At 44.9% G+C, this 26,487-nt stretch overlaps 1 protein-coding gene and 1 non-coding gene across 2 annotated transcripts; one reads left to right on the top strand and one right to left on the bottom strand.

Moving 5' to 3' along the window:
• Positions 1–459: 459 nt before the first annotated feature.
• On the top strand, positions 460–7,080 carry LOC136488268 (ankyrin repeat-containing protein At5g02620-like). Its single transcript, XM_066485263.1, has 4 exons — positions 460–634; positions 793–1,368; positions 5,723–6,249; positions 6,385–7,080. Exons 1-4 carry the CDS (start codon positions 472–474, stop codon positions 7,078–7,080), a joined length of 1,962 nt encoding a protein of 653 aa, XP_066341360.1. The 5' UTR covers positions 460–471.
• An 8,775-nt stretch (positions 7,081–15,855) lies between these two features.
• Positions 15,856–15,927, bottom strand: TRNAP-AGG (transfer RNA proline (anticodon AGG)). The gene has a single exon. It is a non-coding gene; the product is annotated as a tRNA-Pro (tRNA).
• Between the last annotated feature and the right edge of the window lie 10,560 nt (positions 15,928–26,487).

Here is a 26,487-nt window from a genome sequence, read left to right as displayed (position 1 = left end):
TTTCAGAATAGAGGGACGAAGAAGAAGGGGGCCTCGGCATAGCCTCAAGGGACCAGACCTCGGCATTGAGTTGGGCCGCGCCGAGGTCTGGTGGCTCGGCGTTAAGTGACCCCGCGCCGAGCTACTGGGCCACCGTGCGTTGTTGGGCCGCCTGGGCCGCGCGCCGGATGGTGCCAATAGCTCGGCGCGCAGTCCAGCCGCGCCGAGGTTGGGCCCGTGGCGTTGGCTGACACGACGCCGACGTCGCGGACCCCACGCGCCACCGTGTCGCCGACGACCCCGGTCGTCCGTGACGTGGCAATACCTCGGCGTCGTGTCAGTCGACGCCGACCCTCATACCTCGGCGTCATGTTCTAAGACGTCTAAAAATGGTCTATTTTCAGAAAATGTTTTGCCGTAGGTCTATTTGTAAAAATTGTTTTCAAAAAGACCAAAATACAAAAATTGCACACAAAAATACACAACGTACATATGGAGGAGGGTGCCGCACCCACGTTCATGTGCTCCAAACTCTATGTCGCCGCGTTTGAGGGGCGGACGGAGGAGGTCACCAGGATCTTCACCGGAAGTGGACAAGCAGCATCGCCGGCGGCGCGGAAAGGTCGGCCACCCCCAGCAGCAGCGCCGGCGAATGGTACATCGTCTAGCCTTCCAATCCATTTGAAAAATCCGGCAAAGATATGATGCACGTAGTAATCAGGAGAAGAAGTCTTGTACACTAATTTTACTCCAAGCAAATTAAATCATGAATGGTGAAATTATTAAGTTCAGTTTATTCACCTTGGATTTCAGCCAGTCATCCCGGACGAAGCTGCAGCACCCGCGAGGTGACGGCAGAGCACCGGACGCTCCTCCACATCGCCGCCGGGCAAGGCCACTGCGGCCTGATCACCGAACTCGCCCGTCGTGACCGGGACCTCCTCTCCTCGCTGACCTCCTCTCAGGACACGCCGCTCCACTTCGCGGCGAGGGCGGGGCACGCGGACGCCGTCGCCGTCATCGTCCGGCTCATCGACAGCAGGGAGGACGACGATGACAGCGACGACGATGTCGAGGAGGCCCGGCGGCGGCTGCGGCTGCGGGGCGTGCACGACGTGCTCGGGGCGAAGAACCGGGCCGGAGACACGGCGCTGCACGTGGCCGCGAGGCACGGCGGCCGCGGCGCCGCGGCGGCGGTGGAGGCGCTCATGGGCGTGGCGCCCGGCCTGGCGGCGGAGCTCAACGGCGCCGGCGTGTCGCCGCTCTACCTGGCCGTGGTCAGCGGGTCGGTCCGCGCCGTTGCCGCCATTGTCGCGTACGGGGACGACGCGGCTGCCGCCGGGCCCATGTCGCAGAACGCGCTGCACGCTGCTGTTCTCCAGAGTTCAGGTCAATTCGTTCACTCTTTAATTTTTCTTCTTTCAGTTAATTAATTAATAACTAATTAACCCCATCCATGTCTCTTAGAAGATGCATAGCCAATGAAAAAACATTGTTTACTTTAATTATGAAGACGAAACAGCTAGTGTTGTGTGTTTTTTTTTTTGAAACGAAGCTAGTGTTGTGTGTAGTCAATGTTCTTGAATTGACAAACCAAGTTGACGATTTGATGTGTCACGTGGACGGGTTGGTCAAACTTATCTATATCTATACCTAATAACAAAGAGACAACATTTTCGACTATTTTTTTCGTCCATCCATTTTTTTTCGTCTACATTTCCCTAACTACCGGTAGTTGAGAGTTTCTTGCGTCTAGACTTATATAACCCTAGATAGATAGGACAAATAGATCTCTCCGAGCCTGAATAAACTAAATAGGAATAGAAAACTATGTCTGTTAGTCTATCTATAGCCCTCCTGATATATATGCACGACTTAAATATATGTTCTTGAGGTAATATGGATAGTTAGAATCATAATCCTAATCCTAATCCAAGTAGAAGATAATAAAAATCGAAATTAGACAAATCTGAGGAGAGAAAATAATAAGTTGAGAAAAATCCTCAAATAGCAATAGTTTTACTCTATTTTTTCCCTATAACGGTCATGTTTTTAATTTTCCATGTTTACTTTTCCCTTGTGTCAAACATGGAGTTGTACTCCGTTTTTCTTTCCACGCCAGGATGGTACGCCTGGAGCACGTATTGAATATTTGAGCCTGTACGCCTGGAGCACGTATTGAATATTTGAGCCTGTACGCCTGGGCAGGCAAGCAGCCTGGTCGCCGCCGCCTGTGCTGGCTGGCCGGCCGGCCGGCCGGCGCCGCCTGGGCAACAATAAAAAAAATAGGCATAAAATTTGTCAGACATGAAGTACTCAGCACAATAAAAAATATAGGCATAAAAATTCTGTGCATATCACACAAGAAGAAGCAAAATAATGTTAAGTTCATCTCACAAATCCACGAATTTGGCCTTAACAAGTTCATGTCACAAGACGAAACGTCCGTCGCTATCTAAGGGTATCATGCACGCGTGAAAATCCCATAAGGGTAGAAATGTCCTTTTTAGGTGGGAAATACACTTACATAGATTAGAAAAGAGAAAAAATACACTAAATGACGTATAAATTAAATGGCTAATGGGAATGCAAAAGTGCGAAGCCCAATGATTAGAATGCAAAAGTGCGAAGCGTAACGATTGGAGTCATAGATATCCAATTCTCTGTAGCACGGACAAGATCAGACGAAATCGAAAGAGCCAATGAGTTGAATCTAGACCACCGGAGAGTACCATGGGCCCGCGCTGCCACAGCGCCTCACGGACCGGTCCTGCGCGAAGTGCTGGCCGAACCGCGACGCCCAGAGGTAGAGGCGCACGCAGGGGAACCGCGACGAAGCGAGGGCCCAGCTGCCGGAGCGGGGAGGCAAACTCCGAGTTGACCCGCACGAGCCAGTCCCGCTCGGCCACCAACGAACGACACCGCGCGGACTGGGGGGTCCGTGGCCGCCGATTGCGCCGCATCCTGGCCGGATTTGGTGGAAAGGTATCGGTAAATTTGGGCAGGCACGGAAGGAGATTGCGGAGCAGCTTGCCGCTTCTCATCTGTATTCGATCGATTGGGATGTGGGAATGAAATACATTTTCTTGTGCTTGTGCTTTGTCTCCTCGGCGCTCGGCTTGCCGCAGCCGGACGCGCGGGCACGGAGGCACGCGGACGGACTCCATCGGCCATCGCGCGTTGGTTGAGGCGATGCGTGCAGTGCGGCAGCGCCGCTTGGCCCGGCGTGCAGGCGGGACGGGCTTGCCCAGGCCATTGCAGCGAGAAGCTGCGTCCAGTGGATAAGGCTCCTGCTCCTGTGGATAAGGCCCAGCCGGATTGGAATGAGGAGAAAGAAAAAAAAAAAGTGAGAAAGAAAATAAATTAAAAAATAAAAGGAGAAAAAGAAAAAAAAAACAAAAATGTATTATATTACATCGCAATAAGCAAATTGGAATAATCTCCGAAATAACGACAAGTTTAGATGAAACCTTACTAAACCAACGTAATTCCATATACCTTCACGAATGTGTCAACATAAGAGGTAGATTTATTTCACCCGTTGCAACGTACAGACAAATTTGTTAGTATAACTTAAAAAATAATGAAAGATAAGTAAGCCAGAACACGCAATTCAACTTGGACTGTTGTTTTTTTTGTTAATGTGAAGAGTAGGTGTGGCTCTCCAGCTTTGTTTGAAACAACGCCATCTTTGTGACATGATAAATAATCAACAGTATGTATTTCACATTTTCAACTATTGTAATGATAGTCGACCCAACCAGGATGGGAGTAGTTGATTACATTAAGATAAAGGGAGGGTCTAGCACCAGGACGTTTGGACAAAAATGTGTCCAAACGTGCATTCGGACGCCCGCACCACGCCCGCCACTCACGAGAATATTATCGTTGCCTAGCGCATGCTTAGTGTAAAACGTGTGCGCCCGTGCTTTGCCGTGCCCGCGTAACAGGAGGACCATTACCCCGACGGACCGTAACAGACAGTCGCGCCCGCCTCACCCTGCCTGTGGATGCGCTCCGGGAGGTGTCTGTCGGCCTCAGGCACCCGCACAGTGACCCACGGGCGGCGCCCCAACAACAATAGCATGCGGCTATGGTAGGCCGCTGTCCGCAAGCCACCGGGGCCATTGCTACATGTGCTCCCCTAGATCTATTTTTGAAACATCCAGTAGAGAAACACTTGCAATATGCAACTGAAAACAGATGAAACACTAGAAACATGATGCGTGTATAGCCATAGCAATGCAACATCCAGATCTAGTTTTGCAACATTAAGATAAAACGCTTACAACATACGTATGAAACACCTGAAATACTTGGAATATGCGTTTAAAACATGCATGTTATACAACATCCAGATATACTACTACAACATCATGATAAAACACTTGAAACATACTTTTGACACAATTGAAACACTCGAAAACATATGCTTGCAACATGCGTATATTGTCATTGCAACATATGCACCATCCCAGATCGACTTTTGCAACATTCAGATGAAACGCTTGAAACATAAGTCTAAAACTACTGAAACACTTGAAACACGATGTCGCTTGCGGCCATGGCCTACCTGGTGGGGAACTGTGGTGGGAGATGGGGCGGGGCTTAGGCAGCCGGTGCACGGCGCGGCGCAGGGCTACGAGCTGATTTTGTCGAGCTCCACCTGCTCCCACACCGTCGCACGCCTGTCCGCCCGCTGCGCCGACACGTTGCTCCGCCGCTTCGACACCCTCTTCGCCGTGCTCATCAAGCAAGGCTCCTCCTCCGGCGGCGACGACCTGCACGGGCTACGCTACGCCGCCCAAGATGTACTGGAAGGCCTTCAAGATGCAGCGCCTGGTGGCTGCCACAGCACACGTGCCACGAGCTCGACGCACTCGCCAAGCTGGAGTAGCCCGCGCCGACCGGTGCTGGCACCAGCGCCGCTGCGTCTGGGAGCAGCTGGCCCGGGTGCGCGTGTCGCGTGGCTAGGCAGAAAGTGGAGTGCCTCCGCGTGTCCGTCATGTGGATGAGAATGAGCCACGTCGCTAATTAAATAATGGTGTGGACGAACTGAAGGTGGGAGCAGGCCCGTGGCCGGTAAACAGGCCCAGCTAGGAGTGTCCGGGGGCGCGGATGCAGGATGGATGCCCGCGAAGGAGTATTAGCGTTAAGATAAAACATACATCCACCGTATCAAGTTATAACTTGATTTGGCTTTATCCTAAGTCAATTTTCTCAAAATTTTTACCATGTTTTTAGAAACATAAATTGACATGGAGAATTTAGTGAAAAGTAGTTAATTAATGTTATAGATGTTAGTGTATTTTAATAGAAACTTGATCAAATTTTAAAAAGATTGGTTTAAAACAAAGTTAAAATGAACTGTAACTATTGACATCTTCAATCGGCAATTATTCACTTACAACCCTCTTCTCTGTTGCTTCACGAGGTTCCATGAGGCCAACATGGCAACATTGGATGGCTCCACATTTTAAAGTTGTTTTCCTCCAAATAAAGCTGAAGTCATATATGCTAGTTGAGAATAGAGCTGAATGTGTTTGTAATGTGTAACATTACAATTATTGCAACATGGCTAACAGTAGTAACATGGTTGCAACTAGAGACATAGATGGACTTTTTTTTTTCAAAACAAAATCAATAATATATATGTTTCATCCTTTTCTAACTCATCATCTGATACATTGAACTATGTGTTGAGGCCTACTAACATTAATATGAAAATTTTCATTTCTTGTAGAAATGGTTTCTTTGCTACTGCAATGGCGACCAACACTTGCAAGCGACCTTGATAGCAACAAGAGCAGCCCATTACATTTTGCTGCATCCAGTGGTGACTGTTCTATAATCGAAGACATCTTAAAACATGCACCACCCAGCACCGCATACATGCAGGACAGCCAAGGCCTCTCGGCTCTTCATGCTGCTGCTTTGATGGGCCATTTACCTGCAGTCCGTTTGTTATTACAATACCACCCTGCGTCTTCAGACATTCGTGACAACCATGGCAGAAATTTTCTACACGCTGCAGCCATGAGAGGCCACCACTCCATTATATCTTATGTCATAAAAAACCAAATGCTGGAATATCTTTTGAATGAGCAAGACCAGGAAGGGAATACAACATTACATTTAGCTTTGCAGGCAGGGGAATACAGAGTGGTTTCTAAGCTTTTATCCAGTGGAAAAATGCAGGTTCACATCATGAACAATGACGGCCACACCCCATCTGATCTGATAGAAAACTCAAGGGGTTTCTACTTAATGGTAAGTAATACTTCCATCCTTCTATTTTTAGGGAATGTTACAAAATTCTAGATTGTGTTTTATATAAAAAAGTACATATTGTATTCATTTGAACTAACCTGTCCTCATGTCCATGACACATTTGTGAACTAGCAGGCAAGGCTAGTGGTAACGCTGTTTGTCTATGGAGCACAGTTCAAGCCACAAAGGCAAGACCATGTAAACAAATGGAACGGACAGGACATCATGAAATGGCGAGAAGCTACATCGAAAAACCTCGCAATTGTTTCCACCCTTGTGGCGACAGTCGCCTTCTCAGCAGCATTCAACGTGCCTGGTTCATATGGATCAGACGGAAAAGCAAATCTGAACGGGAATCACACTTACAGTGCGTTCCTAGTGCTGGACACCATTGCCATGACCACATCTGTAATGGCGACGATATTACTTGTTTATGGGGGTGCTTCACGGTCTCATCGTTCTTGGCAGGGCTTCATTATGTCCATGCACTTCCTTTGGCTGTCACTCATCTGCATGATGCTAGCCTTTTTTGAGGCCATATCAGCTGTGACAAGCAGTGATAGGAAAGCTATGAAGTCTCTTCTATATCAGCTGATCTACGCTGGGGTGTATGTCCTGATAAGTCTTCTCACAAAACTTGCAATGCCTGGATCGTTTGTAGGAGTTTTGCAGTTTGTGGTAGGTGGTTTCTCGAAACAACAAAGGTGTCTCAAGAAGCGCATCAGTCAGCAGTATCCCTTTGGCGTTATCTATGCCTTCAACATGTTTATGTTCATATTTGTAAATACTGTAGCAATTGCTGCAATGGTCGTCTCAAGTATTTTTCTTTGACGTGAGAGGTATCTTGTTCATAACATTCTGTATTAGCGCAGACATATGCTAACACTACTAGAGAACAGATTTTAGAACGATGTCCTAATTTGGCATTAGCCTCGGCATTTTTTGTCCTCGGGACTAAAGGTCCCTGCCCAACGGTCGTCCGCGGGGCAGGGGCCTTTAGTCCCGGCTGGTAAGCTTTTAGTCCCAGTTTGGGTGATGCCCTGGGAATAAAGATTAATCTTTAGTCCCGGTTTGGACCCCTAACCGGGACTAATAATCCCGGCCTATAATTCAGCTCATTTCTTCCTCCCCGAGCCATTCCATTCAAACTCACTGCCTCTGTTTTTCAGCTTGCTGCTGTTCTTGCTCTCTCCCCCTCCATTGGTGTTGCTCTTCGATTTTGGAGGTAACAAACTTAATCCTCTTATGTTTTATCAGTAGCTTATCTCATTTTGCGATGTAGATGCATGTGTAACTTTATATGTTGGACTTTATTATGATTTTATATGTAAACTTAGAAAATTGTAGAAAATCCGTACTAGTTGAACTTGCGGACCGTGTTCAAGTCGGCGAGCATGTTCTCTGCCGAGCGGTAACAGACGTCAAGGAGGAGCTTTGATTCTACGAGGGAGAGCGGCAACGGTCGTGGAAGACCGTGTTCCCTTTCTCGTAGAATCGGAGCTCTTCCTTGGCCTAGTACGGTGCCGTCCGGTGGAGAAATGCTCGCCGAGTTGATCACGTAAGCAATGTCAACTAGTACGGATGGTTATTTATTGAAACATGTTTTTGAGCTATAATTTGATGGATATTTGATAACTTCAGATCTACAAATGTCATCTACAAATGTTACTATCCTTGGCAACCTAAACGTCCGCGAGCTCGCCGATATCGAGCAGGTCACTTAGAATTATTTTTCCATGAAATGAACTACTTAGAAATCATGCCTTTTTTTAGAATTAAATTTTCCATGAAATGAAAAACTTAGTAAATAGTTAGAAAATTATAGAAAATCCATACTAGTTGAACTTACGGACCGTGTTCAGCTCGGCCAATATGTTCTCTGTCGAGCGGTAACGGACGTCAAGGAGGAACTTTGATGCTACGAGGGAGAGCGGCAACGGTCGTGGAAGACCGTGTTCCCTTTCTCGTAGAATCGGAGCTCTTCCTTGGTCAAGTACGGTGCCGTCCGGTGGAGAAATGCTGGCCGAGATGATCACGTAAGCAAGATCAACTAGTACGGATGGTTATTTATTGAAACATGTGAAATCCGTACTAGTTTTGTTTAAATATATCATTTTAGAAAATATGAAATTTACACTAGTTTGCAAAAATAAGTATAGAAAGTAGATGACAACTGGTACCGGATCATCGGCCTCTTGTTCGGTTGCGAAACGACTGAGGCCAGAACTCCCTCTCATTATCTGCGGCAAGTGTAAGCAGAAGATTGTGATGGAGTACCGAGTCAAGAGACAGGGACCCAACAAGGGTCGTGTTTTCTACAAGTGCCCGGATCGCGATGTGAGTTTCTTACGCATTTTATCTTTATGGCTAATTGACCTGCTTTTCTTGAATATTTTTGACTAAATATTTTTTGGCTTTAATTACAGTGGGAGGACAATGGATGTGATGGTTGGTACTGGGAGGAAGATTATGCTACATACGTGCAGAATTTGGGTGCGCTTGAGGTAGCGGCTGCTGCTGATGAGGCAGTGAGCCAGCAGGAGAAGCTTATTGATATTCAACAGAAGAATGATTTGTCTGTTTTAGTTGCGTACGATCACGAAATAATTATGTTACTGAAGTGCATTGTAGTTTTAGTTTGTTTAGTGATAGTTGAGATTGCTTACGTTGTAGCCAGACTTAGTTAATTAATCAACCGTGTGTGTGTCATTTATGTTGTGTAATAAAATACTAAATTATGTTCAAGGTTTTCATAATTTGTCGTGTAATATGGATTATGTCACGCCATTGGATGTACAATGCCAATCGCCGCTCCCAAGACTTTATTGAGGGCTTGCACTATTTCTTAGGTGTGGCCGAGGCAAATAAGCGGGATGGTTTCATGTGCTGTCCATGTGCCCTATGTAAGAATTTAAAGAAATATTCAAGCTCAATGAGTCTTCATTCACATTTGCTTAAGTCAGGTTTCATGTCAAACTATATATGTTGGACTAAGCATGGAGAAAGCGGGGTCATGATGGAAGAAGGTGAAGGAGAAGATTTAGACATTGATGACATTATTGCTCAATATGGTGCCTTTGATGATACTACAATGGGGGGAGATGAAGAAGAGGTAGCGGTAGAAGATGATCTCGGTGATGCTCTTGGCGATGCCATTCGTGATGCACAACAAGAATGGAAAAGTGAAAAAGAGAAAGTTAAGTTCGAGCGTATGCTTGAGGATCATAGAAAGTTGCTATACCCGACGGCCGAAGAGGGGCAAAAAAAGCTGGGTACAACACTGGAATTGCTACAGTGAAAGGCAAAGAATGGTATATCCGACAAGGCATTTGGGAATTTATTGAACCTCATAAAGAAGATGCTTCCGAAGCCAAATGAATTGTCCACCACTACGTACGAAGCAAAAAAGGTTGTCTGCCCATTGGGATTAAAAATCCAGAAGATACATGCATGTCCTAATGACTGCATCCTCTACCATGGCAATGAATACGAGAATTTGGATGAATGGCCGGTATGTAAAGCATCGCGGTATAAGATCAGGCGCGATGATCCTGGTGACGTCGAGGGTGAACAACGTCCTAGAAAGAAAATCCCTACCAAGGTTATGTGGTATGCTCCTATAATACCACGCTTAAAACGTTTGTTCAGAAATAAAGACCATGCAAAGTTGTTGCGGTGGTATAAAGAAGACCGTAAGGTAGACAATATGCTGAGACACCCAGCTGATGGGTCCCAGTGGAGAGCGATAGACAGGGAATTTCCAGAGTTTGCAAATGAGGCTAGAAACTTAAGGTTCGCCTTAAGTACAGATGGTATGAATCCTTTTGGAGAGCAGAGCACTAGTCATAGCACTTGGCCAGTTACTCTATGTATCTACAACCTTCCTCCATGGTTATGCATGAAGCGGAAGTTCATTATGATGCCGATCCTCATCCAAGGTCCGAAGCAACCTGGCAACGATATTGATGTCTATCTGAAGCCATTAGTTGAAGAACTTCTAGTTTTATGGAACAAATCAGGTGTACGTGTCTGGGATGAGTACAAACAAGAACACTTTGACCTACGAGTAATGTTGTTAGTAACAATCAATGATTGGCCTGCTTTAAGTAATCTTTTAGGTCAGACAAACAAAGGATATAATGCATGCACACATTGTTTTGATGACCTTGACAGTCCGTGTATATAATTATCCTCACATGTAACTTATATTTATATACAGATTTCAGAAGTCAGAGCTCCAAAGAATACAAGACACCAGTGTTGGCTTCATTGATCCTTATATCGTATTCAAAACCGGTATTATTGTCAAGGAGCGATGGGTATCTGAAGCACAGGAGAATATCATGATGTTCTTCGTGAAGCAGCACGACAAGACAACAATACTTTTCCCATACAACTTTGAGTAAGTGTTAATAATAATGTAGTCTACATATTTTATGTAATATCAATACAACTTATATGCATATACGTGTGTGTATAAACCAATGCAGTTTTCACTGGATACTCATTGTCATTGAGTTAAACTCAAAGTCGGTTACTAATCTTTGACTCGTTGAGAAAAGAATGGGCACTATACCAAGATATGATAGACATTATCCAGGGGTAATTTTGATCTCTCGCGCACAACTATTATTGAATAGACTTTACCATAATTTATTAACGATCGTACATTATTGGTCGCACAGGGTTTGGAAAGAGTTTATTCGGCAACATCGCAAGGATTGCAAGGCACCACTTAATGTAGTTGAAATACCAGTAAGTTGTACTATATACACTTCTCCACGTGTTTAATTACTATATCGTACTTCAATTTACGTGTGAGATGATGAGAATAATCTTCTTCTCGTACAGTGGTGTTTGCGGCAGGAACCAGGTAATAACTTGTGTGGATACTACGTTTGTGAATTTATCACTGCGCACATAAGAAGAACTCCTGAAGATGTCCTCAGAGTACGTATATATCAATTTTTATTTATTTTTAAATGAATATATATACATATATGTGTATTAATACTTTTCCTTTTATTTCAAATGCAAGACTGAATGGTTGAAACAAAGGGTCATGTAAAAAGACCATCTGAAAGCAGTTCAAGAGTCAATAGCAGGATATCTTCTAGAAAAAGTGCTAAATCCCAACGGCGAGTTCTACTTTGATCCTAAGGAATAAATGATGTAAATTAAATGTTTATTGATATCGTTATTTTCGAGAACAAGATTATGAAAGTGTTGTATATATACATATATATATATATATCTATAATATATATAGTTTCATACTTTATTCGAATATAATAATGCTCAAGATGAGAATTAGATGTAATTATACGCATGCGTGTATTTATATTAGCAGCGTAGAATACGTACATAAAAACATATTATATATTAAACAAATACGTGTAACTGAACTGAAAACAAATTAAACAAAAAAAATGAAAAAGAAAAGGAACCTTTAGTCCCGGTTGGAGTTACCAACTGGGACTAAAGGGTGAACCGTTAGTCCCGGTTGGTGTTACCAACCGGGACTAAAGGGTACGCCAAGTTGCTCGGCTGGAGGGCCTAGTCCCGGTTGGTGTTACCAACCGGGACTAAAGGTCCCTCTTTAGTCCCGGCTCGATGACCCGGGACTGAAGGTTCCACCTTTAGTCCCGAGATCGTTGTCCCGGCGCGGTAACCGGGACTAAAGGCTGTTACCGCCCGGGACAACAAGTCCATTCTGTAGTAGTGTAAGATGCTATCATGTAGTCATGCATGTGTATGCAGACATATGTACATCATAGCCTCTATCTCTACGTATACTCATGGTAGACACCGCACATCACTGTGCCTATATATCTCTATGTATATTCATGATAGACGCTGCACAACCGTGCTACACACGAAACCCACATACATGTGCATCTCAACATTCTAGGCATTATTATTTAAGAAAAAATTATATACAATAAAGCATTGCTTATCAAGATAATCATATCGTGCATGAACGCGAGAACTGTCATTATATCTTCATCACCTATGTATAAAGAGAGATCCTACCAATCCCATTCAGGGTTGGATGATGGAGAATAATGTTATGCTTGCCCAAGTTCTTGTTAAGTAATTGTTACAAGGTGCACACGATGCCATTCTCTTCCTGCACCACCCTTTCGACACACACTATGTTAGAAAACCAAATCACAGACGTGGGTTTGCGCGTGTTTCCCATAGCACGTCTGTGGTGACCCCTCATCATAGACGTGTGGAGACGCATCTGTAATAACCCCACATCACAGATGCCTGTGTATAGACAAAACGTGTCTGTGATAAGGAGTCATCATAGACGCATGTTGTTTAGATGCGTCTATGATGAGGGTTATCACAGTCGTGTTTTTACTATACTCATCTGTGATGAGGGGTTATCACATACGCAGATTGTGTAGACCCCGTGGTGCGACGCCCTCCTTGGGTACGACTCCTCTTCGAATGCGGGGGCTTGAACAACCGCACGCTCAACTTCATGCCGCCTCCCCAGTGCCAAGATGAGCCCACCATGGCCACCATCGACGATATCTCCGAAGCACAAGCAACCCTGGATCTATCCTCCTTCGTTCGAGAGGCTGTCGTCCCTCACATGAGCTACTACAGATCTAGCCTCCCTCGCACGGCCCGAGTAGCTCACTCCGCCACCGTGGCCAGTGCCCCAGTGCGTCCCTCACCATCGTCGTCGCTTGAGGGACAGGATGGGAGGGCGCATAGGCAGGAGATGGGTGAGGGATGGGAGAGGGACAAGAAGAGGCGGCATGCAGCAGTGTGGGATCATTGGAGGAGACAACAGTCGCCGGTGGCAGCAGTGGCTAACCATGGCGGGAAGAGAGAAAGGGGCGAGGGGGACACGAGAGTTAACTAGACTTTATATTTTTTAGGCCCGAGACAAAAATGCATAGACCAAAATCCATCTAGACGTGTCACTGATATAAAACTATCATAGACGCGTCTCATTCTTATATCACAAACACGTTTTCTTGATCCGCGTCTCTGATATATGCCTCTAGCAACCTATTTCTTCGGAGCCAACACCTTAGAGATGCATTCTTACTAGACACGTCTATGATCATACATCAGAGATCAAACATCAATTGCAACGATTCGATAGATAGCTTATTGGGATAGATGTAGATAAACAACCCCCCCTAGAAACATATAGGAGGTTTTCTCCTCATGCGGCTCGAGAAAATGATGTGAATTTCTGCCTGCGTCACAATTTCCTGACACTTATAATGGTGTCTTCTCTTTGTAGTTTTGACATAGTGACATCGCCCTTCTCCACATGGCCACTTTTCTCCTCCACGTGCCCTCCTCTTCATTCTCTACTACGACAAGTTTGCTGCATTTGCATCCGCATCGTGAATGTTTTTTTTGCCCCTAAGGGCATATGCCCCATGTGTATACATCGCCATGTGCATCTATGCTTATGTGGGCATCAAATGGTGAGCTAGGCGATTAAGATCCATAGTCTAAGATTGTTTAGTTCGAACAGATGGAAGACTAATATTGAAGCTGTTGAGTGGAGATATGATAGAGCACCAACAGCTTCTATGGCAATTCTTATGTAATCATCGCAAAACAAAGAAACATCATTTCGTGATTCAGCATGGAGAACTTGAGACAATGATCCATTGGAAATATAGTCATATACCAGCAACGGAATCTCAGATTCGAGACAACATCCAAAAAGTTTCACAATGTTTCTGTGATTTATTTCAGAAAGTATCGCAACTTCATTGATGAATTGCCTGATCTCACAATATACTCGATGACTATAGACTTCTTTATTGCAACAACACGTTGGTTAGATAAAATGCCCTTATAAATCATCCCATGACCACCCTGTCCAATGATGCGTGCGGGAAAAGTTATTTGTTGTCTTTTCTAGCTCTTCAGGGAGAAAATATTTTTTTTCTGGTGATATCAACTGTTCTAGGACAAGACCTTCGCCACTTGTGCCACTTTTCTCCTCCCCGTGCCCTCCTCTTCTCTGTTGTGACAAGTTTGCTGCATCTGCACCCGCATGTGAATGTTGTTTTTGCCCCTAATGGCATATGCCCCACGTGCATGCAATGTTGGATGCACATGAGAATGCGTGCTCCTGCTGCATATGCATCCCCGTACGCATCTATTCATATGAGGGCATGTGTTCCTAGGGCAAATTTTTTGCGCCCCATTTGCATTTTCTATTGTCTGGAGTATGAAGGTGTGTTTGCAAAGGTGATGTAGACTAGGCCCGATCTTTCGAAAGGTATGATAGCGTCGATTGGTGGAGACTCGACGTTCACGATCTAGGCTTCGAACCAAGACTGATTCAGACCTCCACAACCGTTACACCACTGCTCCGTTGGTTATCAACCACGCGAACGCAATTGACCTCGCCGAGAAGGCTTTCCTGCAAGCGAATCGAGAACAAAAGCAAGAACGGGATGAACGCAATCTGAAATTGCAAATAAATATGAGGCTTATGAAAATAAGAAGGAGTTCAAGTCTTTATTCGAAAGGACTAATCGCCACATGCGAATAAGATCAAGAACTGGGGCCCTGATTCACAGCAAGCGGCCTTGGCGGCGACAGTTGCAGCAAAACGACGTCTGTTTCACGAGGAAATCAAGAACTAAACAAAACACAAACCCTAAGGAGAGCGACGACTGCTATTTATAGAGTCTTGGGCGTCACCCCCACTGGACGTGCCCCCTAATGGGCCCAAATACGATACACGGTCCAACGGACCAAAAGACGGTGTCGCAGCACCCTGACAGATTCTGGACGCTGACTTGTTTCGACGATTCTTGTTGATTCCGAAGGTCTTTTGACGTGAAACCACTTGGATTGGCTTCCTTATCAAGTTAGCTTTCCAACCATATGTGGATCGTCGAAAAGGAAGTCCGGATACGTCCTGGGTGACCAGTTTAAAGCAGATTGGTCCTAGAACCCGAGATGGGCTCCAACTTCAATTGAGCTAGGCCTCCACTATGAGAAAGATGCATTGGATGCCCATGCTGGTCCTCCTCCTCTCATTGTATGTGATGAAGAAGTGATGTCCTCATCAAAAGTGGTACAATAATTTAGGACACAAGAGTGCATCATCATTTTTTTAAAAAGAAAAAAAAGAGTGCATTACACTTACTACCGATTGAGTGAAAATATTGAATATTTCGCATCCGACGTGATAGCAGGGTATATCGTTCTAGCTTATGGCTTGCTGCTTCTTTGATAGTTTGATGAAAATCTTCGTACTTCACCAAGTTTATTATTCCGAATCCACTAAAACATTGTTTGTAAACGTCTTATCATTTCATATCAGAGTTGGCATACAACTTGTCATTGTTCGTCCTAACATGGACGATATACGAATTCATGCTTGTGCACTCAATTTTCTCAAAATACGAAGCGAAAGAATGCACGTAATTTTTTAATCTGTTTTTAGAGAACAACATAATCTTGATGGAGCAAGTCCGTGCTGGTTCGTAGGAAAAAAGAAGAAGAAAAACTCATATCTGAGAGAAAACAGTATGTCTGGAAAAGATAGAGGACATTTTTTAGATTTCGATTTGATAAAATTCGGAAAAATAAAAAAATTAGGGGGCATTCCGAGAATTGAACTCGGGACCTCTCGCACCCTAAGCGAGAATCATACCACTAGACCAAATGCCCATATTGTCTTCTAGCTGATTTAAACTCTATTTGTTCGTTGGTGTGTCCGTGTCTCCTCCCGTCCCAGGCCTTGCCGCCGGCGAGCCATCCCCCTCTGCCGGCGCTTTCATCCGCCACATCCACATACCCGTCCTCCTCGGTCGCACCTCCATGTTTCAGCAGTATGACCGAGCGGCACAGAAAGTTACTGGACAACTGGGAGCTAGAGCTATCGGTCCCCATGAGCGCTGGATCTGCGCGGAACCCGCCAATGTGCAGTGCAAGGAGGCTTCTTCGAGATGGGGGATGACCTCCAGAGCCGGCATGCCGAGTAGGTTTCAGCAGGGGTAAGTTTCTCTCTCTTTTAGGAGCAGCGTTTGATGGAACAGGAGTCGAAAATGGGAAGGGAATCAAAGTCAAACCCCCGCTGCGCAGCAACGATGTTCAGTCGTCATGGCTCGTGGTTTTAATGAAGGATCGTGTAGGAGAGATGTCAGTATGGCACATTGTAGAAACAAATTTCGTTATTTGTAGGATCATGTTTGCGTTATTTATCTATATATTTTCCCTTGCGGCATGTTCCATTATGATGTGTGTGTGCGCTTCAGATTCAAAGATTAGCTCATGTTATGGTCTCATAGAATCCAAGGCTAGGAGCTCTGAGATAGCACCACACCTTTTCTCTTCAATCTGAAACTGAATACGGTAATTTAGGCTTTAACGGTTACTGCTCATCTTGTTAGGTCCAATTTTAATAACTCCATAAAGGAGTCAAGTGTGCAGTCTTACCTTTTCACTAATGAATTCACTTTCACCTTTTCAGATTGTCAAGAGATCTCTCTCTTGATTGATCTTGTCAAGAAGAGATCACTCTCTGAGGTAGCACCACAAGTTTGTCTTCAATCAGAAACTGAATAAGGTGATTTAGGCTTTAAATAGTTACAGCTTATCTTGTTCAGTCCAATTTTAACTCCACAAAGGAGTCGAAGTGTACAGTTAAATAGTTACAGCTCATCTTGTTCAGTCCAATTTTAACTCCACAAAGGAGTCGAAGTGTACAGTCTTTCTTTTTCACTAATGAATTCCGTTTGAACTTTTCAGATGGTCAAGAGATCACTCTGTTGATTGATCTTGTCGCAGATGGCTGGGACATGCCGCTGGTGCTTTATGAGGTGGATAGTTCTTGCCACAATTGAAACTAGGTACCTGAAGCAGAGTCAACTCTTGCTTTCACTAACAAACGTGCAAATCGTTTTTTATTGCTTCTGCCTCTTGCCAATAAATAGGATGCTCAACAGTGGTTCCAGGAGAGTATTGCACTCCTCTTTTTATCTTCCATCGCATCTAGAACCATGGCTACTACCCATATCAGAGGTCTACAAGTTTTGCCTTCAAAACCTTTCTCCACTGAAGCCAAAGTAGAAGAAGAGTTGCAGAGCTTCACGGCGTTCATCTCTTTGCCATGCGCAACATTGACATGATGTGTGATGGTCTGAGGATGCTTGGAGACATCTACAACTGCATAGAGGAGATCATGTCTGTTCCCCAAGCAATCAAGCTTCGCTCTCCATACCCCCAACAAAAGAAAATGGTAGAGGAAGAGCTGGAGCAGTCCCTTGTGCAAAGCTGAAGATGACTATCCAGGAGCTGCAACTATCCCTCAGGAGAGGAGACGGTTTGTCTTTTCAGCTCAAAGTTGTGTCCTTTATGCGTCTGGTGAAGAAGGCACAAACTGACAAGTGACAAAAGTCTTTCAAGAAGGCCAGCAACAACACAACTTTTGAAGGCTGCAGACTGATCAGGCTAGTTTTCAGAAGCCAGAAAGATGGCTGTCTCTCTACTTGAATCCATATCTGGTCTCTTGCCAAAGCAGACTGCCACCACAAATGCAAGCAAATGGTCTCTTGTAAGAGATTGCAGAAAAGGAAGGTTGCCTTCAAGGATGAAGAGTTGCAAGCACAAGAGTGCAGCATGGGAGATCTTGAGAATGGTGCTGAGTTGCAGTTCAGGAGGTTTATCCAAGGCAGCGTTTCTCTCCTAAACATTCTTAGTGCATAGATAATTCTCAAGGCCTTTTGCTCTGGTAATTTGTGATTGGCACCCACCTTTTAAAGGATCCATCAATGTTTGAACACCTTTCTAGTTTGTACACAAAACAACATATACATAGATCGAATCAAAAGGCCATCCAATTCTAGAATCAAAAGGACATCCACTCATAACTCAATTCTAGAATCGAAAGGACATCCACTCATAACTCAATTCTAGAATCGAAAGGCCATCCAAACTCCAAAGGAAACGAAAAAAAATGCATGGCCACAGTCCCCATCTTGCGGCATGCCTTGATCTTGCGTAAGTTGCCAACTGGGATTTTTATCAGCTGAATGTTGTGCTAATGTGGTTTACATCAGGGGCATTATGGATACAAAGGGACAACAAAAGGGACGAAGTTCCCCTAAAAAGGGTATTTAGGGTGCTCCTGCTAGCGGACGAGGTGTGGCTAGAGCTGACTACCAAGGAGGAGGGAGGGAGCAGCAAATCAACAGCCAGATGCGAGTGATATGCTGCATCGTGCTGCTTGACGTGCAGCAACAATACAGGCTCATCGAAGGCCATGCCACCGAGAGCGTCGAAGTCATCAAATTTCACATGTGTACTGAAAAAGGTAAGCGATACATGAAATTATTATTTATTGACACAGTCTCAAAGTTTTTCAAAGCACTGAGTAAATGTTTATGCTAATGCGAAAGAACAACCATATATAGACTTACATTAACTATACTGGTTATGACCAGTGAACACAATTAGGGGGCCTGCTAGCGAGCGATACTCAAATCAATAAACACATCTAGCGTGGTAGGGTGGTAGATTCCATGAACTCTTTCTCTAAACTAGAACCTGGTTGTATGGCAAATGCTTGGCAAGTAGCTTCAGCTCTTCGAGCTAGCAACATTGTTTTATTTTGCTGCTCATTTTCTAGGCCACTTTGGTAAGAAGCTCACCTGTTTCTTTTGTAAAATCTGCAATTCCATCTCCACTTGCTTCATTGTAGGCCTTTCTTCACCACGTAGTCTTAAGCACATCTCTGCAAGAGAGGTGTCGGTGTTTTCGGACCATCGACGAGTAAATTTGTATTTGCGTGTTCAGCTCGGATGGTGTGCTCGGAGGACACAAGGGTTTATACTGGTTTGGGCGGAACGTCCCTACATCCAGTTTGCTGCTGCTCATGTTACCGGCACTTGGTTTGCAGTAGGGGTTACAAACAGGCGAGAGAGAAAAAAGATCCAAAGTCTCTGGTGAAAGGAATGAACAGGTGCTGAGAGCTCAATCGCTGTTCAACTGTGTGCTCGTGTCGTGCTCTTGTGTTTTTAGCTCGTGGTTCGGTCTTGTGCGGATCTAGATCGATCGGGTCCCCTTCATGGGTCGTCTTGCTTTCCCTTTTATAGGCCAAGGGAAATCGTGGGTTACAGCGGAGGAAAAAGAGAAGAACCAGAGAGAGGAAGGCTTCCAGGATCATCGGGTCCTTCTTCTCCTTCATGCGGGTCCCGTCGATCCTGTAGATGTCAACAGGGACGGCTCCACGTCGTGGCCCTGTCAGTCACTGGCGCCATGCGCAGACGTCATCTGTCGGTCATGGCGTTCCATCCCGTCCCGGCGAACATCGTGGTGAACTGACGCGCCTGTCAGCGTTCGTACGAGGGTTAGTCAGAACAACATCGGTATACCTGATGCTGTTCTTGATGTGAATCCTCAGGTATGACCTGTCATGGCCTCGGGTTACATCGAGTCATGCCCGTCTCTTCCCTGGTGTCAGAGTTTTGACCCAGGCCCATACGCCTGGACCTGGAGTGGTTGATGGTGATATGGGTCCCCATTGGGCGAGACGGAGCCCGTGGCCTCGGGGTCGGGCAAGGCGGAGCCCACGGCCTTGAGGTCGGATGAGATGGAGCCCCCGACCCAGAGGTCCGGTGAGGTGGAGCCCGCGCACCTAGGGGTCGGTTGGAGCTGTAGTCGTGTTCTTGACTGCTCGGATGAATCAATGTTGATGACAATTAGCTCTTCTTTGGGTACCCTAGTATTGGTCCCTGACAGTAGCCCCCGAGCCAGCGGAAGAGTAAATACTCATTCGGAAGCTTTTTCGAACGGGAGGACTCTGAAGGCCTTGACCTTCTTTTGTCGCCCACGGCATGTCCTAGGGACGGCGATTCCCTTTCGTCGTGATCGGACCCCTCGGAGGTATTGCCGTGAGATTTGGTGGGTCAGAAAAGGTCTTTTCTGATTCTGACCCCTACGGGGGTCTATCGTTCTGCGACCACGCGTTCGGTCTCTGTTTACACCAAAATTTGGGAAAAGAGCACATGAACTTGTAGGTTTCTAGGATTATGCCAATCAAGGAGTCTATAGAGTAAAGATTGAAACCTGCTGGATCAAATGCGACACTGGATCGATTCTCTCCGAATGACGTCAGCAGATAACGATGACAGGGTATGATTGGCGCCAAGAAGATACATATCGGACTCTACAAAAGAGGAAAGATTAGAGTCCAAATTATCTTAAAATAGGAATATTTCCTTCATACCAAAGAATTGTATTGAGTCGTGCTCGAGTAGGATTCATTTTAGGCTCCGGGTATAAATACCAAACCCCGGCTATTGTAGAAGACAACAATCAATCAAATACAAGTCAATTACTTTTTTTGGCTCCAGCCACCCCTTAGGAGTAGGAGTAGAGTAGATCTCGATGAGTTCTTCAGCGAGTACGGCTGCATCGATCCAGTCGACCTCCACTGCTTGTCTGTAAGTACTGTCATGGTTTATACCTCTGTTCGTATGGCTGCATCGATCCGGTCGACCCCCACTACGACTCTGGTATAGGCTAGTTATCGACTCTTGTCTAATTCAAGTATGGCCTGTGTGATTCTGCCTCACACCCCACTGCTTGAATTAGATCAAGGTCAAGTTATCGGCTCTACCTTAGTATGGCAGCCTTTGGTAGATTCATTAAGTTACCGATATTGCTTATTGCTTTCATCGTTCATCTAATTACAGCAATATCACTCTGCCTGATTGAGATTGATTTGGATCGGCCTTACATCTTATTTAACCCATCGTTTGCTAATCTAAAGTTGATCTAATCTACACCTTAAACGATGAGTTATGTTTTATCGGCTGTTTTACATCAATCTTAATCGTGCATAGCGTGCGGTTAAGGCATGTTCGATTTTGAGTAGATCTATTGGTTAGCGAGAACCATTTCATGGCCCATTAACATGGCCTGTGGGATTCTGCCTCTCACCCCACTATTAGCACCGTGGAGTGGAGATCGTTAGTTGGTAGATCTATTCCTGAGAAGGTATGACCTTAACTGGTCATGGCGATGGATGAGATTTAACATGTTCATTAGATTTATCTTTATTAAATGGTTAAGTGGTGTTGAATTGTCTCTTTATACAAAAAAGAGTTCGGTTACTTGTAATCATTGGCTCAGCATAAACCAATCATCATTGATATCTTATTGCCATTGATTAATATTTGCTTAAATAATATTTATCCTAAATGATAACCGATTCTTCTTATACGACCCCATGAGCTTTAATCGATTTATTCTTATGAATATGCTGGAATCGACTATTTAGTCGATCTCCTCTCATATTGACTCTTAGAGCCGCACATTCGGGACTGTCTGGCAACACCGACACGTTCCACCCTTAATTACTGATGAGCTTTCTCTCCTTGTCAATTGCAGGGTCAAATTGACTGGCACGTCTTGGGAGGATTGCGCAGGATCGACCACCCTTGCGTTGAAGCTAGGCGGATCTACTCCATCGAGCAGACCCTTCCGGCTTGCTGCGTGTGTCCTCAGCACGGAGACAAAAATTCTGTGTCGACACATGTTTCTGGCATGCCTGGTGGGACACCACAATCGTCATGGCGGCTCACAACAATGACAACATCCTTATAGTACATTATGAAGACCTATCTGATGAAGATAAGGATACCATCAGCAAAGCTACGGAAGAATTTCAGAAGAAGTGTTTGTTGTCCTACACAAAAACACGTGACAGCATAATTATTCAGAAATTTCCACTTTCAAGAGTTCTACTATATGGACAGACAAACACAGTCGAAGCTGAAGACAGACGTTTCTTTACGGAAGTCATAGACAAATCTGTTCGTGATGCCATATCAAGCCATAATGAAGCTTTCATTGACGTATTTCACAACGCCATGAAAGAGGCAATTCATGAAATTCCAGTTGGTCAGGTTGGATCGACTTGTTACAACATTCCAGACCCGTCGACTCAAGGGACTAATCAAGTCGGTACCAGCCATCAAGAAGCGACACCAACTGGTAATGGTGACATCCTGACACTTCAAGGTTCATCTGAACAAACTCTAGGTACTACTACGAATCAGATACAATACAATCCTGGACCGTCAATACAACATGTGCAACAGCAGGTGGGGCAAGGTCAGAATCAGGTGATCAATTTTGGCACATCAGGCCACATATCATCGTCAGCTAAAAAAATAGCACCATCAATTCAAAGGATCCGTAGAGATATAGATCCTTATGTCTATAATCAGAGACTTCAAGCAGCGAGCCAGCAAAGGACCCAACAGATTGAGATTCCATAAGGCAAGGCACGTGGAATTTCAATCCATAGATGGGTCAGCAAGTACCAAGAAACCCAAATCCACAAGCTGACGAGTTGCTGCTGAAGGTGACCGAGATGATGAAGAATCAGTTCGATCTGAAGCCAAAGGGGCTAACCTTTTCGTACAAATGCCCATATCTAGAATAGTATGATTTGGTCGCTCTTCCTACAAATTACAGGCTCTTAGAGTTCGTCAAGTTCACCGATCAAGACAGTACAAGCATAATAGAACATGTCAGTCGGTATCTTAGATAATTGGGCGAAGCGTCAGTTGAGGATGCCCATCGAGTTCATTTCTTCTCCTTATCCCTGTCAGGGCTAGCCTTCACTTGGTTTTCATTACTACCAGTCAACTCCATTGCCAATTGGGCTGACCTAGAAAAGAAGTTTCATACATATTTTTACACTGAGTCTAGAGAAAAGAAGATAACCGATTTGACAACCATGAGACAGAGGACTAATGAATCGGGCATTGAGTTTCTTTAGAGATTCTGAGAGACTAGGAACTTGTGCTTCTCATTGAACTTGACCGATGATCAGCTAGCTGCTTTAGTTGTCCAAGGAATATTGTCAATGTGGAAAGAAAAGTTGCTAGGACAAGAATTTGACAACTTGGGTCAATTGGCTCAACGAATAGCAGCGCTTAATAGCCAATTCCAGAGTATGCGCAGAGATACCCGATTCCAGAAGAGTACCACCATAGCCGAAGCTTACAATCCATACTCAGCAGATGATGGCTATGAAGATGAAGAAGAGGAGGTTGCTGCAGCTGAATGGAATTGGGGCAAGAAGACAGTAATGGTGTCAAATCCTTGGAGAAGAGGAGTCGAGGAGAGCTATGACTTTGATGTCATAAAATCAGACAAGCTCTTTGACTTCTTACTTGAGAAGGGCTAGATCAAATTGCTGGACAATCATATTATGTTGCCCCCTGAATAATTGAAGAATAAGAAATTCTGCAAGTTCCATAATGCTACTTCTCATTCCACCAATGAATACAGAATTTTCTGGCAGTATATATAGAGAGCTATTCAGCAAGGGAGGCTCAAGTTTGATACACCTCAGAAGATGAAGGTGAATGATAATCCTTTCCCAGGAGATCAAAATATGGTTGATGTTGGGCTATTCAAAGGAAAAACTAAGGTCCTAACATCGGCCAAATCGAGAGAAATGGGAACAGTTGATCCCAAAATACAAATATCGGCTGATGAATACAGAGAGATTAGAAGACGTCATAATCAGTAGAGGAGCTGATATGAACAGGGGAAAATGTCAAAGGATGGAGCGACAAAGCCGTAAGTCGCATCTCGGATCCTGTTAAACAAGTGGCAGCGGTAGAAGGAAAAATGTTATCAGCGATGGTTAGAGGATCAAGAATACCAACGTCAATTGGAAGAAGAGAGGTATGAAAGGAAGCAAGCTGAATCGCACTGGAATTGTCCTTTCTTTAGATACTGCTAGAACAAAGGTTTGAAATTGCCTACCAGACATGACTGTCCAGAATGTAGTAATCAATATTGGGAGTTTAGGAAATCTCAAGTCAACCGCTGGTCTATCCATGCCCAGGATGCATATCATCATAATAATATGGATCGGTGCTTAAAAAATAAAAGTATTTATGATCGTCTAGGAAAAAGAGTTGTTGACCAAGACTGGGCTGATCATGAAGAAGAAGCAACCAGAGGGAACATGTTTGGTAGAAAGGCCAATGGTGCCCTGGAGGTTTAACAAAAAGCCAGAAGAGAAGAGTGCAACGCCTAAGGAATAAGGAGATAGAGCAGGCTCAGCCATCCGGTAAAACTCAAGTGTGGCGTACCAAGCAAATAGCTGATAAGAAGCAGCCATCGGCTAATATCCAGATGGCTTTTCTGTTGCCATCAGAATTCAGAGCTCCGGTAGATCAGGAAGTTTACTCAGACTTCGATGAATCAGAGTATGAAGAGATGGTTGCCAAGTTGACGGTTACCCACCAAGCGATATTTGATAAGCCAGTCAAACATCGGCACTTGAAGGCTTTATACATGAAATGTTTTATTGATGGGAAGCCGATGAACAAAATGTTAGTGAACGGAGGTGCTTCTGTCAATCTTATGCCTTACACTACTTTTCGTAAGCTTGGCAAGGAACCAGGAGATTTGCTTGAGACTGACATGATGCTTAGAGACTTCAGAGGGAATACATCTAAGACCCAGAGGGCAATAAACATTGAATTGACAATCAGGAGTAAAACTCTGCTCACCACATTCTTTGTCATCGATGGAAAAGGCTCATACAATTTACTCCTCGGTCATGACTAGATTCACGCAAACTGTTGTGTGCCATCAACCATGCATCAATGTTTGATTCACTGGCATGAGGATGATGTCGAGGTGGTTCACACTGATGAGTCTGTGAGCATCGCAACAGCCAATCTAGTGTTTTGGGAATTAGGAGACTTCGAATGCCTTTCTGGCAAAACATGGGAAGGAGGCTTTATCAGGATTAATAATGAAGGCCAATTGCCGATTCAAGCAATCGGCTCTAAAAGTTTGTTTTAATCAGTAATTGTGGTGTCGCGTCGACCATTGAGTGAAGGAAAAATAAACATTGAGTATTGGAAATGGGTTTAGACCGATGTATGTGAATGCTGAATTAAAGTGTAAGGGCGATTCAGAGTCAATGTATTTCTTAAGAGAAGTTCTGTTTCCCTTAAAAGGATGCTTGACCTAAGTTGGTTAATTGCTTGACCTTTGAATGAAAAATGCATGAAGAGATGTTATCCTGACATCTGAATTTGATAGCCGATTCGTTCTCGGCTCCAATAGCCGGTACTAGGAAGGTATCGCCTCTAGTTCAAAAAGTAAAAATCTTCAAAGACAGTAAAAGCCGATACGATATGTATTGCCTATAGAGCAAAAAACAAAAAGAGCAAGAAACATTCACAGTCGTGTGCGAAGGCGTCGCATTGAAACATATTCGTGAAAAGAACATGAGTCTTTTGTGCATCAGATTATCCTAAGTACAAACTAATCAAAGACCTTGTTCACTACATCTTGAGCGGATGTGATGTCCACTATGGCCTCCGCTGCCATGACGAACTCTTCTAGCAGGTCCTCATGTTCTTCAGGGCCGTCGCCCGATGGGAAACCAATCTCCATGGTGTGGAGTTCGTACCTAGTCTGAACTTGTGCCGTGGTCAGCGCCACCGCCGCACCATGACGAACACCGTGGAGGGCAATCTCCCAAACATGGGCCAGAACATCGTGGAGACGAGCATTGATAAGGGAGCCACGGGCATTGATGACATCAACAGCCACGTTCACCGCCAGTTGGAGAGACTCCAACTACATCGCCAGGGCTGATGATCATAGAAAAGGGGGAACTATCAAGATAAAGGCAGTGAGAAATCAGAATGGAAACATCTCTGAAGATCGTCTTACCTATTACCACAGCGTTGGACTCGGTCAGCCACGCTTGGACAGTGCTGGCCTCCTCCTCAGCCGCATGAAGAGCGGCCTGAGAAGCCCCGAGGCGGATCTTGAGCTGGCTATTTTCTCGAGTCACCTCACAGTAGCGGTTCTGAGCCGCCCTCCACTCCTGGAGGAAACGCCGAGCATCATCGTCGTTGTATGAATCGGAGGAATCCGACGATGAGGATGGCGCGGAGGACACGACATCAGAGGGTTCACCAACCCTGGGAAGAGGACGAAGCCTATCGTTCACAACAAACCTAGAAACAAGAGTTCACCCCTATGAACAGAAGGTTACAGATCATCGCCATGCGCAGAAGACACCAATCTCACCTCATGCGTCGGAGGTGCTGGCTCACCGGCATATTCTCCTCCAGAGTCTCCTCCGCCGCGTGCTTGCCGCGGTTGTCCTCACCGGCCATGAAATTGTTTGGATCTATTGGAAGGGGAGAAAACCCGCTACAGGCTTGTGAA

The sequence above is a fragment of the Miscanthus floridulus genome, chromosome 10 (genome assembly GCF_019320115.1).
Source record: "Miscanthus floridulus cultivar M001 chromosome 10, ASM1932011v1, whole genome shotgun sequence".
Classification (NCBI taxonomy): Eukaryota; Viridiplantae; Streptophyta; class Magnoliopsida; order Poales; family Poaceae; genus Miscanthus; species Miscanthus floridulus.
Note: the sequence above shows the minus strand (reverse complement) of the source record. Positions and strands in the feature narration are given on the sequence as shown.